The sequence below is a fragment of the Plectropomus leopardus genome, chromosome 3 (genome assembly GCF_026936395.1).
Source record: "Plectropomus leopardus strain MGB_pleo_1.0 chromosome 3, ASM2693639v1, whole genome shotgun sequence".
NCBI lineage: Eukaryota > Metazoa > Chordata > Actinopteri > Perciformes > Serranidae > Plectropomus > Plectropomus leopardus.
In genome coordinates, this window is record NC_142178.1 from 24,539,861 (window position 1) to 24,558,067 (window position 18,207).

At 39.1% G+C, this 18,207-nt stretch overlaps 1 protein-coding gene across 2 annotated transcripts in view; it reads left to right on the top strand.

Annotated features, from left to right (window-relative positions):
- Positions 1 to 18,207, top strand: part of coro2aa (coronin 2Aa) — a 51,515-nt gene that overhangs the window by 26,995 nt on the left and 6,313 nt on the right. For both annotated transcript variants that reach the window (XM_042484831.2, XM_042484832.2), the window contains exons 2-10: positions 6,493 to 6,693; positions 9,878 to 9,994; positions 10,857 to 11,006; positions 11,594 to 11,773; positions 13,466 to 13,582; positions 15,229 to 15,333; positions 15,419 to 15,515; positions 17,210 to 17,322; positions 17,445 to 17,535. In XM_042484831.2, coding sequence (XP_042340765.2) covers positions 6,493 to 6,693; positions 9,878 to 9,994; positions 10,857 to 11,006; positions 11,594 to 11,773; positions 13,466 to 13,582; positions 15,229 to 15,333; positions 15,419 to 15,515; positions 17,210 to 17,322; positions 17,445 to 17,535 — 1,171 coding nt within the window. The remainder of the gene's footprint in view (positions 1 to 6,492; positions 6,694 to 9,877; positions 9,995 to 10,856; positions 11,007 to 11,593; positions 11,774 to 13,465; positions 13,583 to 15,228; positions 15,334 to 15,418; positions 15,516 to 17,209; positions 17,323 to 17,444; positions 17,536 to 18,207) is intronic.

An 18,207-nucleotide genomic window follows, 5' to 3' on the forward strand; every position in this document is an offset into this window, starting at 1 on the left:
GTCTTTTCGCTCCAGATAATCTGTCTAAACCATTGATGTTTTTACTTAAAGCGTTTCTTGCCCATCTGACTTTTAACAAAAGAAATTAATATTAAAGTAGACTCACTTTGTTCCCAGATCTCCACAGTTATTTTCATGAATACAACATAATGATAAGCTATAGAAATGGCTAAAATTCCAAAAAAAAACACAAGTTGTCATGAATTGGATTGCATAACAGCTTCATATCCAATCCTACCAGACTTCTTTCTTGCCAAATCTAGTGCCTACATTACCCACATAAAACTCCTTGTCGAACTTTTTTGAAATTTTTTCGGGGGGGGTTGCTCAACTATGGTATCAAACACAGATTCATGAAGTTGCCAAGGGACCAAAAAAAGTCAGTGCAAGCCAGATTAGGAGCTCATGGCTCTCCCAAACCATCCTTTTTTGTCAATCTTTTCTAAATACATAATGTAACTCCAACATCTTTTTTTTTTTCCCATCCACGAGTTGATTGTTTTTGTATTCATATTATCCACACCCTGCCCACTGGGCTCCTGTATACGTTAATCATTGATTCTTTTCTGTCTGTTCACTTGTAAAACTGCCTCAGAGGATAAAGAACTATTGTGAAGTAATCTGAACATCTAAATGTGCAACCGTGGATGCCATTGCTTCAAAAAGTGCTTTAAAACATAACAGACATCATTACACTAAAACACTGAATGTTGACATGTGTGCAAACATGCCCTCTTGTAGAAAATGAACATTCGTAATTTGTTCGTCAGAACTCTTTTACTACACCAAACTAAAATGTTGCCCAGCCTAAAGACACTCACAGAGTGACCCTCAGTCGCAGTCCGTCTTATCCTGTCATTCTCATTCACACATGTGCTCTATAGCAAATGAAGCAGCTATTGGATTACCACTGTGGCTGTTATCCTATTACAAGACAGAGGCTGAGTGCTGTCATCTGTGTGTGATCGCAGACTGAACCAAGGGAAGTGTGTCTCACACACTCAATGTGTGTACACATACTGTTAACTCACCGGCATGCGTTCACACCTTTACATTCCTCGTCTTCAATTACACTTGGAGCGTTTACAAAACATTACATCGTCAGATTGAGAAGACGGGGCTGGTGCATGCTTGATTTCAGAGGTAGTGAGTTTTTGGATCAGGTTTGGGGTCGTGAGGTCGTTACTGTTGGGTAGTAGTGGATGAAGTACTTAAAAGCCGTACTTGAGTAAAAGTACAGATATCTTACCAGAAAATGAATTTGGTAGAAGTTAGAGTCACCTATTAGAATATTATCTGAGTACAAGTCTAAAAGGATCTGATATTTACCATACTTAAGTAAAAGTAATTTATGATATTAAATGTAACTAAGTACTGAAAGTCGTGCAAGAAAATGCTGTTAACAAAAGAGCAAGCTTCTTAAGTTTGAGAATAATGTAGTTTATTTTTTCATAACATAACATTTTTTTTTACAACTTAAAGGATTTAAAGAACAAAATCCAGTTTTTCCTTCTTTTCCATTCCTTCAATAGTTTGTTTGTCCACTTCTTCCTTCCTTCCCTATTTTGTAGTAATTAAAATGCTGAAGGGAAATGTAGTGGATTAGTATTAGTAGTATTATTACTTTGTTACATTACACCACTCAGGAGAGGGCCAAAAGTTCTTGCAGACAATCAGTTGGAGGTATTGATAGTAGATGTGAGTCCAGATTCAACTCATAGCTTTAGGCCCAGACGCTGCTTAAGTAACATTATCTTGACACTAGTGAGTAAACTTTGAACTCCCCCTCCTCCAGCACCGAGCTGTGGCAAGCCAAAGAGAGGAGTGGCGTCTAGTGTACGTGTTTATGAGTTATGAGGTGCTTAAAAGACAGCCTGTAGGTGAGGGATAGGTGCATACGTATGCTTTGCAAGTCTATATACAAGTACAGACCCACACAAGAACTCTTGTAGAGCAAACCAGATGTACAATATATCTTCATATCTGTGTTTTCAGTTTGGGTTTATGACTGTTTTTACAGCCCCCTTATTGCGGTTGCTGCTGTGACTCACTGGTCATGGACTAAAATAAATTTCTCCCTTGACAAAAAGGAGTGCTTTTTTATTTTATTTTGCCAGACACAAAGGCTGTCAAAAAAGCCTTGTGAATTAAACTGTTTCTCTGCTGTCAGTGAATGTGCCTGACTGTCTTTTGATCAGCAAGAAGCCGGTGTAAAAATAGCCAGAATAGTGTTTTCGTCATCAGTTCTGTGAGACAGGCCGCCCACCATGCAGCCCTGCTGTGTACCTGCTGCAAGACACAGCTGAGAGGAAGCTGCCGCTGCCCTGATTACAACCTGCTTTAGATGTGACAAGATGTCTTAGCTTTCCGCCCTGGAAGCCTCTCCCTCTGGTCTTGTAAGCCTCAGTGATACATGAATGCTGATTATATCGACCCAGATGTGCACGGCATACCATGTGCATGGCTTAACTGAGTATTAAAACCGACTGGTAGATGTATTCAAAATTTTGGTCAAATGTAGAAATTTTAAGCTTTCTCTTATTGAGGTTTATTCCTCTCATGCTTTTACGGGTGTCAGCTTTTTGTGCTATTTGGTAAATTCAAGCTCCTACGAGGAAGTAACTTTTTAAATATCAGTTATGTTATTGTTGAGCTAAACAGGTGGCTTTTCTTTTAAAGCACAAAGAGATGATAATGATCAAGAATGTTTTTCAGGTAGCTGAGCATTGCAACACATGCATTAGCAAACGTTTGGGTTTACAGAACAGGAATAAATGACAACTACAGCAAACCACAACATGAATGCATATCACCTCCAAATATGTAAAGGGGCACATGTTACTGTTAATAGTTTAATTGATTGAGGCATGCAAGCCACACTCACAATGTTAAGCCAAAAATGCCATGACTTCTAATCAATCGATCCCTAGAGTTGCCAACTTCTTGAAATGGGAATAAGGAATGGGGCAGGTTGGACTATATGAAAATATCTCACAATGCATGTCACAAATTAGTGACCAATTGAAAAAATATGGTGGCAGATGGTACAGTTGGCCTTGTACACATTGTCACTCACGTATCCCCGCAATAGGTAATCACTGTCCATTTCCCCTTGTTTATTATCATCTTCTTACTTTTTTGTTTAAAATTTGCAGACTACACTTGTAGGTTACCATTTTTTGAAGTCTTGTGCCACTAACAGAGGAAGGTACCGCGTTGCTACGATATGTCTGACCGCAGCTTCTCATTAGTCGTGACTCACAACGCATTCGTTGCCTGAGCAGTGGGTCGTGATGTGACAGACAGGCTGAGGGACAGATCAGGAGGGTTTCCTTCTTTCTCATAGAAATAATTGTAATATTTCTCTCCTGCACATTTAAACTGAATAGATTCTTAAAAATATCAGAGCAACATGTGTCTTGTATTAGTTCAATATGGCATATGTCTTTTTCATTCCGAATTATGGGGTGATTCTGATTTTAATGGGACAGTTGAAATCCACTGACTTTCTCCAGTGCCACCTCAAGGTTGATATCTGTGTATTTTTTTTATTATTATTATTTTGGCTTTTCGACAGTACAGCTTTAGAGTGAAAAGGGGGGAGAGAAATGAGATAACATGCAGCTCAGTTAAGTTAAGTTAAGTTAACAGCTGCTCTACCAGGTGAGTTACTGGGCGCCCAAATTTGTGGTTTTGAGTAAAAATCTCTATTCAATTAATTGCTGTAAAATTTGGTTTACACATTCATATTCCCCACAGGATAAATTGTCATAACTTGGATGATTGATGATGATCATTGTTTGGGAATGACAGGTCTATATTCATAATAATAATGACACTGAAGTAGATCATTGGTCATTGCAGCCCTTTTTGTGGATGATGTTTCTCCTGTTCAAAAGCTTTTTTATCATTGACATTGCTTTTTGTAGTGAGGCAATGGAAAATGTGTGTGGGTTTTTTAAGCGTGTGAATACTTTAGCGGTTTAGCAGCCAGGGTGGTCATATGGATGTGACTGACCAACATTGTGACTGATAGTGTCTTACAGGCAGCCAGGCTCTCAAACACCTGAGCCGTTTATTAAAGCTTGTCTTCAGGTGAGGAAACATTCCTGTGTGACTGCATGAAGCTCTCTGTGACGGCCTCGGGGTAGAAGGTGAGAGGTGGAAGAGTAAACCGAGACATCTAGAGTCATGATCTCCACCCGTGCGTTCTTGTTACTCCATGATTCTCCTGCTTTGTTTATTTTTACCAGATTTTCTCCGTCTGTCAGTTTCATTCCCTGCTCAGCTTCGCTTCAGCACTGCTGCAGCCACACTGGCATCACACCAACCAAATGCTGTTGTTTTTACTTCACTCACTGTGATGTCACCGTGTTTGCATCTTGGTTGTATTTATTTGGCCATCATCTGAAAGGCAAGAGGGCAGTGCACATAAAACATGAGAATGATGCCATCATTTTTAAGGGCAGGTATTGTTTTCAGGTGATGTGACATTAGTAAGAAAACAGTGAGTTGTGATGGATTTGCTTTGCTTTATATCCATTCCCCTTTCACTTCCTTGTTCTCCTTGTGTTGTTGTTTGGATCCATATTCTGCGTTAACATCTTGTCCATCAACCTCCTCCACCCCTAATTCATAAGTAATGACCATGCAGCAGGCAGGGAGCCAGGCAGAGTAGCAGAGTAGACACGCCGGCTGGCCAGGCCTCGTCCCAGCGGACCAGAGCCACTTATCTCTCACAATAATGACATATACATCGACTAGCTTAAGGAAAGTGGCTAAAAAGAGACTCAGGATTTGGGAGGTTGCCACAGTTTTTTCTATCTGTATTTATGCATTGTATTATAGTTGACTGAGTAAGTTATTTATTTTGGAAAATGTCTTAATAACTTCATACAGATCTGCTGGATAAGAGTTATTAATCATTCAAATATTGATCAAGAATAACACTTATAAGTCATAGTAATACTGACATTATTTAATAGGCCATCAGTTTATAATACAAATATAATTACAGTCATTACCACAAATATTGTTATTTTCAACACATAAAATATGATCTAACAAGGAAAATGAAAACACTGAACTCATACACCCTATTTTAAAACCATAAACAAGATTTTTCACACTTAACTGTTGTCAGTCTTTCAGTGCCAGTTTAAAGTCTGCTCCACTTTGCATCAATAGTTCTTTTTCAATCTTTTATTTTGTTCAAAAACTGTCCCTAGTTCAATATAAGATGCTATTTTTAGATTCATTCAAAATGACTAGACTGTGTGGATTTGAAGATGCAGCAACAGGTGTCTAATTCATTTTCAGAAATGTTTATTTCATCTTTAGAAAGCTTAGAAGTACCGATTTAGCAATAAAGTCATTATCTTATTTGAAACGTAGTTCCTCAGATGCTCCCCACAGACCTGTTGACCTAAAATACAGCCGATATGATAAATAAAATTTTGGTGCATGCTTATTAAATCATTATCATTACTTTTTAAATATGAACACATTGCACAAACATAATCCAAACAATTAAGTGATTTATGTACCACTTACAACTGCCAGACTTTCAAAAGTTTTTGCTCAAATTTGCATAACTATATTCTTATTACTCTGGAACAGGAGAATAGGGAACAAGTAAAAAACATCATTACACATCACATCAATAACAATAACAAATATTAACAAATATAATAAAAGTGGGACTAAAATAATGCCCTGTGGAACACCACGAAATATTGTCTTTTCCTGCAACAGCGTTTCCCTCACATATCTATAACATACTGCGTTGTTTGCCACATCCTAAAATGAACTGTGTCCTCAACACACCCTTGTTTATTTGTTGACTTTATTGGTCTGTTGCGGTGCCGTGCATTCTGGTAGCTGTAGGTTTTTAACCTCTTGAGCAAAAACGGATGCCACAGCTCCTTTGCTCAGTTTTATCTGGTCATGTAAGTCTTTTTGTCTTTCTACTGCATGGACAACCAGTTTTATGAAATACTTGTTCAAAAACATTAACATGAAATGCAGAGCATGTCTACTTTACAAACAACAAAATAAAAAAGAGAAAAACTGAAAAATAAATGCTAAAAAGGTGGGTAATAATGGCTTGAGGTTCTGTTAAAGGTAGCACCTTCATACTGTTACCACAGGGTTTTTCTGTTTATATTGTTGCTTTTATTGAAGAGAGGAATTACTCTTGCATGCTTATATCACTGGTGGTTTTACCACACCCTCTGTAAAGAAAGATAACCAATGTAATTTGCATATCAGGGAATTTCCTTAGGAGTATATCACTCCAGAGCTTCCATGTGCTAGCATGCCAGCCTGTCTTGGTTGCTCATGTTTTGCAAAAATCGATCACATCTATCCTCACCCATGAGAAAGGAACAGGAGTATTAACACCTATAAAAAGCACCATCACTATAACTGTGAGAGATGATTCTCCTTGGCTGACCTCCCCTCTCCTCTCTCCCACTCTCTCTCCTCTCTCAGATGACATGGCGTCCTCAGTACCGCAGCTCCAAGTTCCGCCACGTGTTTGGTAAGGCCGCCACCAAGGAGAGCTGCTATGATGGTGTGCCAATCACACGCAGCGTCCAGGACAACAACTTCTGTGCTGTCAACCCACGTTTCCTGGCAGTCATCACTGAGTGTGCCGGGGGAGGGGCCTTCCTGGTCTTGTCTGTCCATCATGTGAGTATCTCCATCTTATGGCAGGTTTCACAGACTGATGTCAGCTTTTTAAAGTGGCATGCACACTATTTCACTCTTGTCGCTGATAAGGGATACTATGATATGTTTTGTCGATAGGTGCTCTGAAAGGTGGCCTTTTTTTCTACAAATAGGGAATTTGGGAATATGAATATAAATAGCCTGGCTGCAGAACTCTGACTGTCCACTTAATTCAATTAGGTGGGTTTTTTTGCACACAGATGGACATTTCTCTGGTCTAAAACATTTGACTTTGGCTTATAAATTTTTGTTTTGTTCACAAGATCAGAAAATTTGTAAGGTTTCCCACTGAGGTCGTAGTGGATGGTATTTTTTGTTATACTGGACTGCAGAATATTGAAAGGTGTGGTGCAGGTGCAAGAACTTTCACCTATAACATTACATTGCAAATAAAAAATGCAGTGTCATATTTTCTTAAAAATTGTAACGTTATCCCAATAGTACTATGTGAGGCAGATAATCTGTGAATAAATCAATTTTCTCTGGCCCCTCCTAGTGCTCGTAATGGATTTAATCAATGTTCGGTCAGTCGAGCTCAAAGTCTTCAACGCACAGTTTCAGGAGGAGTTTGCAAAGAAGCAACATTAACTTCTAGGATATGCATCACTTGTTATTGGTAGTTATGGCAAAACAAAACAAAATAATCCCCTTTCTAAGACAGAACATTTCAGTGTAAATGTTAAAATGAAATGAAATGGAAGTTCAGTTAAATTATTTGACAAGGAGAAAAACGCTTCTGTCACTTTTTAAATAACATTGTAGAAGAGAAACTCGTCGTTCATCCTGAACAATATAAAAATAGGCATTGCATCATTTGTCCCACACAGCATTCAACTGCTTAACAAGCTCTAATCACAGCCCTGAAACTGCGCCTCTTAAACTTAGCTTGATCCCAAATTGAATTAACTTAAAATAACTTAATTTCTTAATCAAATTTCTGATGTTGATGCTAGCTCAATAGTTGTCTGGTGCATTTTTTAGGAGAACTTGTCTTGAAGCAAGATGTCTTATGCCCCTTATCGTTCATCATCAATATTTTGTTCGGCGTAAAAAGATGTTTGATACTGTTGCTAATTAGTTTATAGCTGAAGGCAGAGATACTTGACTTGCTTTGTCTAGAGGACAATTTTTCAAAATTAAAGGAGGCCAGCGGCCAATTAATAAACAAATTGGAGCCTGGTGTAGTTCAGGTTGATGCAGGGGTGTGTCATGCATTTTAGGATGCTTGGGGCTTTGCTGTTGGGGTTCCATGGGGTGTTCCTGGCTTTTTTTATGCAATTTTTTTAAAACAAGCTCTCGACATGCACTCTGGTACCCCATGTACTATCAAAGTACAAAGCAGAAATCCCAGTTTTAATCATGATCATACCTGGCACCCTTTTGTGGACCAGATTTGGCCCATGGGCCATAGGTTGAGTATTACTGGCTTGAGGTTTCTTCCAGCTAGCTAACTAGAGGGCAAAAATCAGCATGAAAATGTTCACTTCTAACTGAACTTAGCAGATTTCTGATTATTATTTTTTCAGTATAAAAAGATTGTTATCAGTGTAATCTGCTGAGTGATCAGTATCGTTCATAGTTTCTATTTGCTCCTGCACACACAGCACACCTGGAAAAGACAGCTCTGCTCTCAGGTTATAAATAGGACAGCAGCATTGGAGCCAAAAGAATCTCTAAATACCAGGAAACCCCAGACATCAGCTTCAACCTAAACATTGCATGTGGTCTTCTTTTTTTCCTCCTCATTATTCTGTCTTATCTTCCTCGCCAACTTCACCTTAAACCTGATTAATCAAACGCTCTCCCTGACGTTATTTATACAAATTATCACATCCAGCGGTGTTATTAGTAACAATAGTGATCTCTCAAATACCCTGAGCCAGACTTCCTCACTCGTGGGCTGCTTAAATTTACAGTCCGGCTGGATATCTCCAGTCTAAAATGATCCATCATGCTTAACACCTCTCCCTCTCTCTGCCTGTCTCAATCTTTTAAAGCGTCTCGGTGAATTATCACCACCCGCCTGGCATGGGCAGGAATTGCATAGGAGCTTAGGAATGACATAACTCATCCTTTGACCCCCCTCTTTGCCTCCTTTTAGTGTCTCGAGGAGGTGGAACTTCCCCCCTCTGCCACCCTTCACCTCCTGTCTTTGTGTCTGCACTCACAGATAAGCTATTGTTCTGTGGAGAGAGTTAACACACATAACACAAGAAGTGCCATATTCTGCTTACTCGTGTTAGCTTTCCTGGTTACATCATCCGCATGCTCCAAACACACCTCACCTGCAGAGTAATCTCGCCCACAGGTGTGTGTGTCAGGAGGAGGAAGGTTCTGTTTGTACAAACAGAATAATTAGCAGTTGTGTTGAGGCAGAAAATCTTCAGTAGGACAGTAGTGACTTTTCCCTTGTAACAGGATTGACAAATACCAGGGCGTAAGTCATAAACATTTAGTGTTATTCCACCTTCAGCTTTCATGTTAATGTTGAGAAGAGTTTGACTGCTGGCAGGCTGTGGGGCTTGTGCCAACCTGCAGAGATCGACCTGTCCCGTTTAGATATGTAGAAACTTGCTGGCTGTCTTTAAAGGTGCTCCTATCAGTTCTTAAACTTTAGTGAGTAATACCACCAATTTTAGGAGTCATTTTACAGGTTTTGGGGAGCTGTATGAAGTCTGATAACTTGCCCAAGTGATGTTACTCAGCCTAAACTCAGCCAAAAAAATAGTAGGTATGTAGTTTAGTCAAATGTATACTTCTGTTACTGTGCAGCTGTGCGTTCTGTGCAGACAACTCTGATGTGCGCCTGACACATACTGTAGTACTGCAGTGGATTGTACATTGTCATTTCTGATAAGATTTAATGTGCTAATTTGTGAGCTCTAGAGGTGCTGGTGGGCAGATACTGTTACCTTTAGAAAAAGGGCCAGGCTAGCTTTTTCCCTCTGTTTTCATTCTGTATGGTAAGCTAAGCTAACTAACTCCTTTTTATCATACAAACATGAGAGTGGTGTCAATCTTCTCTGCAAGAAAGCAATAAGCGTATTTCCCAAAATGTCAAACTATTCCTTCAATCCCATAATACACATTTCTAAGTTAATATGTCTTGTTTTTGTTTTTGTTTTTTTCTGTGTTTGTGTCTCAGACGGGTAAAGTGGACCCTCACCATCCCCGAGTATCGGGCCACAGAGGAAATGTGTTAGATGTCAAATGGAATCCTTTCAACGACTACTGCATCGCCTCGTGCTCTGAGGATGCCACGGTTAGCACACACACACTGACACACGCACACACACACACACACACACACACACACACACACACACACACACACACACACACACACACACACACACAGTACATTTTCAAAATGGTTGGCTGAAGTGTTATCATTTTCCCTGGAAAATGTGCATGCAACAGCAGGGATATCATTTTATTGCCTTTTTGTTTAGCCTTCAAGAAGAACTAAAAGTCATTCCACACATTCCTCTGCTCTGATCTGGCACAGAACTAATCCCTGTACACAGAAAGAGAAAGCAAGAGTCAACAGGGTTTAAGACTGTTTTTACTTAGTGTGTCATTTATTTTCATGTCCAGTTGACCCTGAATTGTTTTTGCAAAAGTTATGTTTTATAGGTTTAGAGTTGATGAGTGTCGAGATTGTTTTGTGTGTGTGTGTGTTTGCAGAGTTGGAGGAGGTATCTAGATCCTTAACTTGAGTAAAAGTACTATTACCACACTGTAAAAATATCCTGTTATTGTTGTAATTAGTTATGGTGGAAATGATCTAGGAATTATTTATTTATTATTTTCTGCCAATAAATTAATCATTTTAGTTTAATTTATCACAACACACCATATTTTATAAGCTATTCATATGTTTTTTAAAAAAATCTGAATTTGCAAAGTAACTAAAGATGCCAGGTAGTCATAGTGCATTAAAGATACAATATGTGCCTCCAAGATAAAGTTGAGCAGAAGTAGAAAGTTTCACAAAAAGAAAAGAATCAAGTAAAGTGCAAGTGCCTTAACACGTACTTAAGTACAGTACCTGAGTGAATGTACTTAGTTACATTCCACCACTGTGTGTTTGTTGATATATAGTCTCCTGTGTGTGTTTAAAGGTGAAAGTGTGGGAAATCCCTCCTCATGGCGTGCTGAAGAACCTCACAGTACCATGGAAGGATCTTCAGGGTCACAGCCGCAGAGTGGGCCTCATCGAGTGGCACCCGACTGCGAACAACATCCTCTTCAGTACAGCCTATGATTACCAGGTAACACACACACACACACACACACACACACACACACACACACACACACACACACACACACACACTAACACTAACCTTAACACTGACAGAATAAAACTACAAGCTAAAAAAGCATTGAGGAGGACTCGCTGTGACATACTGAAAGCAGTTATGTTATATTATAATGCAGTCAAACAGGTTGCAGCTCTTTGTGTCAGAACAGTTCTTGTTAACAAATCATAATAAAAATAGCTCCAGGCAACAGGCCTGAAATGACTTTATGATGAAGTATTTACAAGGCCTTCATATATAACCACAAAAATTCAGAAAACTTTCACTCTAAACTATTATTTGCGCTGTAAGCAGAGATGTGGCCAAGTCAACCTCACAGGCAAATTGCATCTTCCCTGAATTTAATAGAAAGTACTAGGTGATATCAAGTCGCACAAATAAACAAAATATTTCAGACATTTTACTCGAATGTTACAGTTACAGTTACAGTATTTATTTAACTAGATAAATACTGCTATCAGTCGGAAATTTTCAACTTCAGTAAGGGAATGTCCTGCAAGAAAATCCAAGCCTGTCTTTGCGTTTCACACCTGTAGGTGATGATCTGGAACCTGGACTGTCCCGAGCAGGTGATTAAGAACCCCATACGGACAGTCAGCCACCACACAGACGTCGTTCTCTCCATGTCTTTCAACACAGACGGCAGCCTCTTCGCCACCACCTGCAAAGACAAGAAGATCCGACTCATGGAGCCACGTTCAGGAAACCTGCTGCAGGTGATGCAATGTGTGTGTGTGTGTGTGTGTGTGTGTGTGTGTGTGTGTGTGTGTGTGTGTGTGTGTGTGTGTGTGTGTGTGTGTGTGTGTAGTTTGTGTTTTTAGGAAATTTTGCAGTTAAAGTTGGGATTGCTCTTATTCTTTACAGCAGTTACTACAGTGTGTATCAGTTAATCCACAGTATCACATGACAATGTAAAGAAAACAAGTAGGTAGCAAACACTTACCAGCTGAACCATTTTTTTTGTTTTGGTTTTTTTAAGATTTTTGGGGGCTTTTTGCATTTATTTGATAGGACAGCTTAAGCGTGAAAGGGGGCGAGAGAGGGGATGACATGCAGCAAAGGGTCGAGGTTGGAATTAAACCTGCGGCTGCTATGGCAAGTAGCCTCTGTACATGGGGGGCCCGCTCTACCAACTGAGCTAGTGGGCGCCCCTGTTGTTTGTTTGTTTTTTTAAAAATTAGTTTTAGGGACTCATTTGCAATTTGTTTCATTTTTTTCTTCATATTTTTTTAGTGGAAGCACTTTTTGGGATGCATTCTTGGCAAAATAACTTAATTTACCATGAAGTTATACTATGCAGAATTTTCCCCAAAAATTAATGTCGAAACTAACACAAAAGTAATCCCTCTCAGTCATCACTTAAGACCCACTTGAAGTTTGTGTTGATGTATTTTTCTGCAGAGACTCTGCCCTCTGCCTGTATCATCTTCTACCCCCCAGTGCTCAGATGAGCAGGTTGAAAAAAAATGACTAATAAATCTACCTTACCTTACCTTATGAGGTTGGGGCTTTTTAAAAAGGTAGCAACCTGGCGTCGGACTATATGCAGCAGCAATCCAAGAGTAACTGTGCCAAAAAATGCAAATAAAGTGAGAATAAACCATAAACAAGAGTGAATCTGGGATTGGCTTTTACTTTCACTCTCACTGGAAATCATGTTTCCAAACAGTGACTGGCAATTCTGCATGGTGTACCTTTAAACTGCAGTGAAGAATGTCTGAAAACACTACTTCTGGGTATGTTGGGTGGTCATCCACTATCAGAAGAACACTGGTTCCATCCTTAGTCCCTGTAGTCTATATATCAGAGCGTACTGAACCCCAAATGTCACTGTTCTATCGGTGTGTGTGTGTGTGTGTGTGTGTGTGTGTGTGTGTGTGTGTGTGTGTGTGTGTGTGTGTGTGTGCAGGTGGCACTTTACATGGTCACCCCTGCCTCCACCTCTGTGCAGTGCTTAGTGTGGTCCCAAAAACTAAAAAAAGACCACCATATAAATACAGTCCATTTATTAGTGGACATTCAATTTGAGTAAAAACAAGCTTAAATGATCCATTTAAAAATGCAGCTCATAAAAATCACAAGCCATAGTTGTTGTGCACTATAGCATGCCAGCCAGTAATTACGTAAGTGGGAGTCCCCTGCTCCTCTTTTTCCCAGCCCAGGCACTCATCCAGCACCACACAGCCAAAACTGACACCTCTGGCCTGAGCATAACTCCACAGACCTGTGGGTCACCAGCCGGTGACTCACACACTTTACATCAATCTGCTCTCACGACCTGCCAAACAAGCTCACGTGGACACATAAGGAACATTATGTCACAGTGGTGTAGTGTTGAGTTTTATTATTGGTCTATACGTTTTATGTAACTGCAAATGCATGATATATGTTGTGTTTTGTGTTTGCAGGAAGCCAGCTGCAAGACGCACAAAGCCAGCAAGGTGCTAATCCTGGGTAACACGAAGATGCTCTTCACATCAGGCACTTCACGTTGGAACGATCGACAGTTTGCTCTGTGGGATCAGGTGAGAGAGAGTCACAGCACAGGAAGTGTTTTGTGACAAAATCATCTCAACTCAAAATCCCACTTAGTATCTTTTTTTTTTTTTTTATTACCAAACTTTCACCTGCATTTCATGATATTAATCTTTGGATCAGGTGTCAATATGTGGAGTTTTTGTCATGTGTTAACGCACCAAGTCACTTGTTATCAGGTGACTGAACTTCACCTTTTGGTCATGTGGTAACACCCGAACCAGCTCCATTCACCGATGAAGACCACGAGATCAGTCTTTTGCAGTAATTTTATTTTTAGTAATCCGTTCAATTAATTTAGTATTAAAAGAATACTTTACCTGCAAAATGACCAGTTGCGAGGTGGATTTGTTACATTTTTTGGTTTGTGAAGAAGTCTTTGTCTCACATGCCTCAATGGTGGAAGGAGAATCCAAAAATGACAACAGCGTTTACATCAGTAAAACTAAACCGAAACATCTTTAATTTATTTATTTTATATTATTTCTTTTATTTAACCAGTCGTTTGCTCAATGATTCCCAAATGTGCATTTCACTCAGAAGTTACAATATAAAACACCTCCGCTTGTGAATAGCATGCCCTCAGCTTACCTGAGCATGCGTGTGCGTATGAGCTCCACTTTAGCAGAGTTCAAACGCATACGCATGCCCAGGCACACTACTCAGCTATGCATGAGACTCTTTATATTAACATGTTTTAATCTGAATGTTTTACTGAAAATGCATGTGTTTGGAAAGCACTGAGCATACGACTGGATAATTGAGACTTGGATTATACTGCATGATTTTTGTGAAATGATGTTTTAATGTGATTTGGCTTCAGTTAAACATGATCCCAGTGTACCTCAATTCATGAAGAACATTTTCCTTTTTTGATTCTTCATTCACTGTTGAGGCATGTGAGAAAAAAAACAAAGTCAAGGTGTCATGTGGTGAGAAATCGATATACAAGTGGTCATTTTTCATTGTGAAATATTGCTTTAAGGGTAAAGATCCAGAAAGAAGAAAAATCCCAATAATGGACAATTAATTATGATATAAATTCAACTTTGGCACATTACAAGTCTAGTGGGCCTTTTTTCCTGGCCTCCATCATGAAAGTGTACGAGCATCCGAGTCAGCATAAAATAAAAAAGGACAGTTTAATACTGAAATAAATATAGATTGAATATATATAGACCAAAAGGGTGAGGAAAGTTTGATGTTATGATATCATAAACACTGGAAGATATTGTTCAAAAACTCAATTGCTCTCCTGTTTTGCTCCAAATTGCCTCATGTGTCAATCATACACAACTGTAGAAAAAACTAGGTAAAAACACGTCAATAAAAAAACAGCTCCTCCATGCTAATGTTTGATCTCCTGGCCTGGAAACTCTCACACACACAATTCTGCCATCTAGTGGACAAAGTGGTGAACTTGGTGTGTTTTGATGTGTGTGAGTGTGTGTGTGTCGTGGGTGGAAGATTATAGCTGACGCACGGATTAGGGAGCACTCAGAGTTTTTAATTCAACACTGGAGAGTGCTTCTTATGTAGAAGTGGATTTAAATGATTAAGTCTTTTGATATCAGGGAGTGTTGTCCATATTACTGGTGCTTAAGTGTTGGTTTTTCGTTTTTGTTTGTGTTTGTAGGACGATATGTCCGTGCCTTTGTTAGAGGAGAACCTGGATGGTTCGTCAGGAGTCATTTTTCCTTTCTACGACCCTGACACACACATGCTCTACCTTGCTGGAAAGGTATGTTTTTGAAAATAACCTGAAAGTGTCCACACTTTCTTTATTATAATATTGTTGTCATAAGGACTTCTCTTGTCTCAATCAGGGTGACGGAAATATCAGGTACTATGAGATCAGCTCAGAAAAACCGTATATCCAGTACCTAACAGAGTACCGCTCGCACCTACCTCAGAAAGGAATGGGTAAGAAACACACGCACATAAATACGCACAAATACACTTGTACTATGTACTTTATTTTTAATCAACTTCATTATGTTAGACTATTTCCTTACTTGATTGTATGTAAAATGTGTCTGTTAAGATTCTCTGCCTGCCTTCTGTCTGTACTGACTTGCCTGCACCTGTAAGCAAAGCTGCTGTGCAAATAAGCCTGAAACATTTGAATAACCAAACCAGCCGATCAGGGCAAAGTTGTAGATCATATGAAGTGACAAGCAGACACACAGACATGCACTCATGTTTTACACTCTAAACTCAAGAATATTGTTGGATGGAAGATGTTTACCAACTGTTTAGAAACCTGTATAATTGGCCATTTTTATTGAACTGAACTGCTCTTTGCTGCTAAAATACAGAGATACAACTGAGGTATAACTCAGTGTTCGCGCTGCAGGAAGTTAGCACCATGTCAAACTTTAACTCAGCTCAACATGTGATATATATGTCAGTACATTAGACTCCTTTTTGCTCCCACTGAACATCCTGTAGTAAAAACAAATCCAAGTTAAACGCATGTCAGACTGAGTATACAACTAAAAACTCAAAGAATATTGTGTTTCCCAACTTCAAATTAATTGGCAGTCCAAAAAGTATAATAACTCCTAAAGATATTAGTGACAAATCATTGTAGGGGTCTCATGATAAAAACAGCCTGTGTACGTTGAGGTTTGTGATAAAAGGGTTCAAAAGTCGGTCATTTCTTTACTGCACAACGTCCTGAGCCTGTGCTGAGGGTGGGTGTGATCCTGCATTGCCACCTTTGATTTTTCCATTGCAGTACAAACATAACAGTGCAGCTGTGAATGGCTTTTTAACACTTTTGCATATTACAAAATGTTGAACTTTTTCTAATTCTCAAAAATAAAATGATTCGATTCACACAGGGACTTTTAAATTCCTAAAAATGCACCTGTGTACACCTGATTTGCACTGCCTCCTTTGTTCATCTGATAAATATTATTTGTTTACTAACTGGCTCCTGGCAAAAGTGGCCCTCGGGTAAAGCAGGCTGTGCTTTACCCTTTGCCTGCTCTACATAATGTCATAAAATTGCATCTTGTTTGCAGTTACGTTCAGTCTTGGCACTTTCCCACATTTCTTCCTTTTCTCCATCAGTCAACCCACTTAGATTGTACTGCACTACTTAAAGTAGAAACAGACAGGTTTTTGCTTTAAGTTTTCATTATGGAGTAAATGTTAATTGCACAATGTAATAGCAATAGAGTCATGACACCATCAATGATAAGACGGGCTGCCTCTAAGTCTTACTTCGACTTTGCAATTCTGTCTGCCACCGGGTATGATCTCCTGGGAAGATGAATATTTATGGCACAAAGGAAGTGTGTCAATCTTTGCGCAACCACAAGATGAAGAGGACGGGGCTTCTTTTTCCTCGTTAGCTATCGGGCACTATCCCCAGTTACCCAAGAGTATTAATCAAAGTTTTTTGAAGTTACTATCCCTATTAGCAGAATTGGTGGACGGTGGAACAGCTGAATAAACTGTGGAAACTCCTCCTGGCTGAAGGAAAACAGAACCAAAAATAATACCACTTTGAAATGCTAGGGGGGGGAAGTTTCTACTTTAATGCTCATAAAACATAACAAAAGATATTTCAAGTATATCATAGCCTCAACCTATGTGTCTTCCTTCAGGCGTGATGCCTAAGAGAGGTCTGGACGTGAGCTCCTGTGAAGTTTTCAGGTTCTACAAACTGGTGACAATCAAGAGTCTCATCGAGCCTCTTTCCATGATCGTACCCCGCAGGGTGAGAGAACATCGACTCACACAAACAACATACACAAGAGGATATAAAAGAAATGCACTCAATTTTAGCCTAATAATTGGTGTATGTACGTCTGTCTGAATGTCCTGTATATGTGTTTCCAGTCGGAGTCATACCAAGAAGACATCTATCCAATGACAGCTGGCAACAAACCTGCTCTGTCTGCAGAGGAGTGGCTCGACGGCATCGATAAAGGTCAGAATTAATATGTGTGTGAGACATTTGTATTGACAAGGTGCTGAGGGATTTATAGATCTGGTGATGACAAACTGAATTATAATTAGGGTTAAAACATACCTAAAAAGAGAAGAAAACACAAACAGGGCTGGGTGGTGAAATATAGTTGAAATTATTTTGTATTGAGTTGGCAAATGCACATAAAATTATGTAAAATATGTTATGTACAAGAAAGAAACTGATGTTAAGTACATTCATTTGCTAGAATACTATGTATCACATTGAAAAAAACTCTCGACACGTTAATCAAAAACCTTTTTTTTCAATGTTCTTCTTGTTTTCATTTCAGAAGTTTTTAATCAAATAATCACTATGGCTGGGTAACTTTCACATTTGGACCAGTACCAGTAACTGGAATTCGATACTTATTTTTTCATTTTATTTTGCTTTGATTGCTCTCTCTGTAATGAGAAAAATTTAATTTCAGTTGTAAAACACAACATTTTTTTTACACATTTCAAACACTTTACTTTTAACACTGTGCAATAGTCCACCTTCCACCTTCTCTTACACTCTCTCTGTCACTCTTGCTCTCTCTCTCTCAGTGCAGATGGACTCTCATAATGTGTTGGGTCATTGCAGGTAGTAAAAAAACTACCGATCAGATTTGTATTTTGAATTACAAATGTT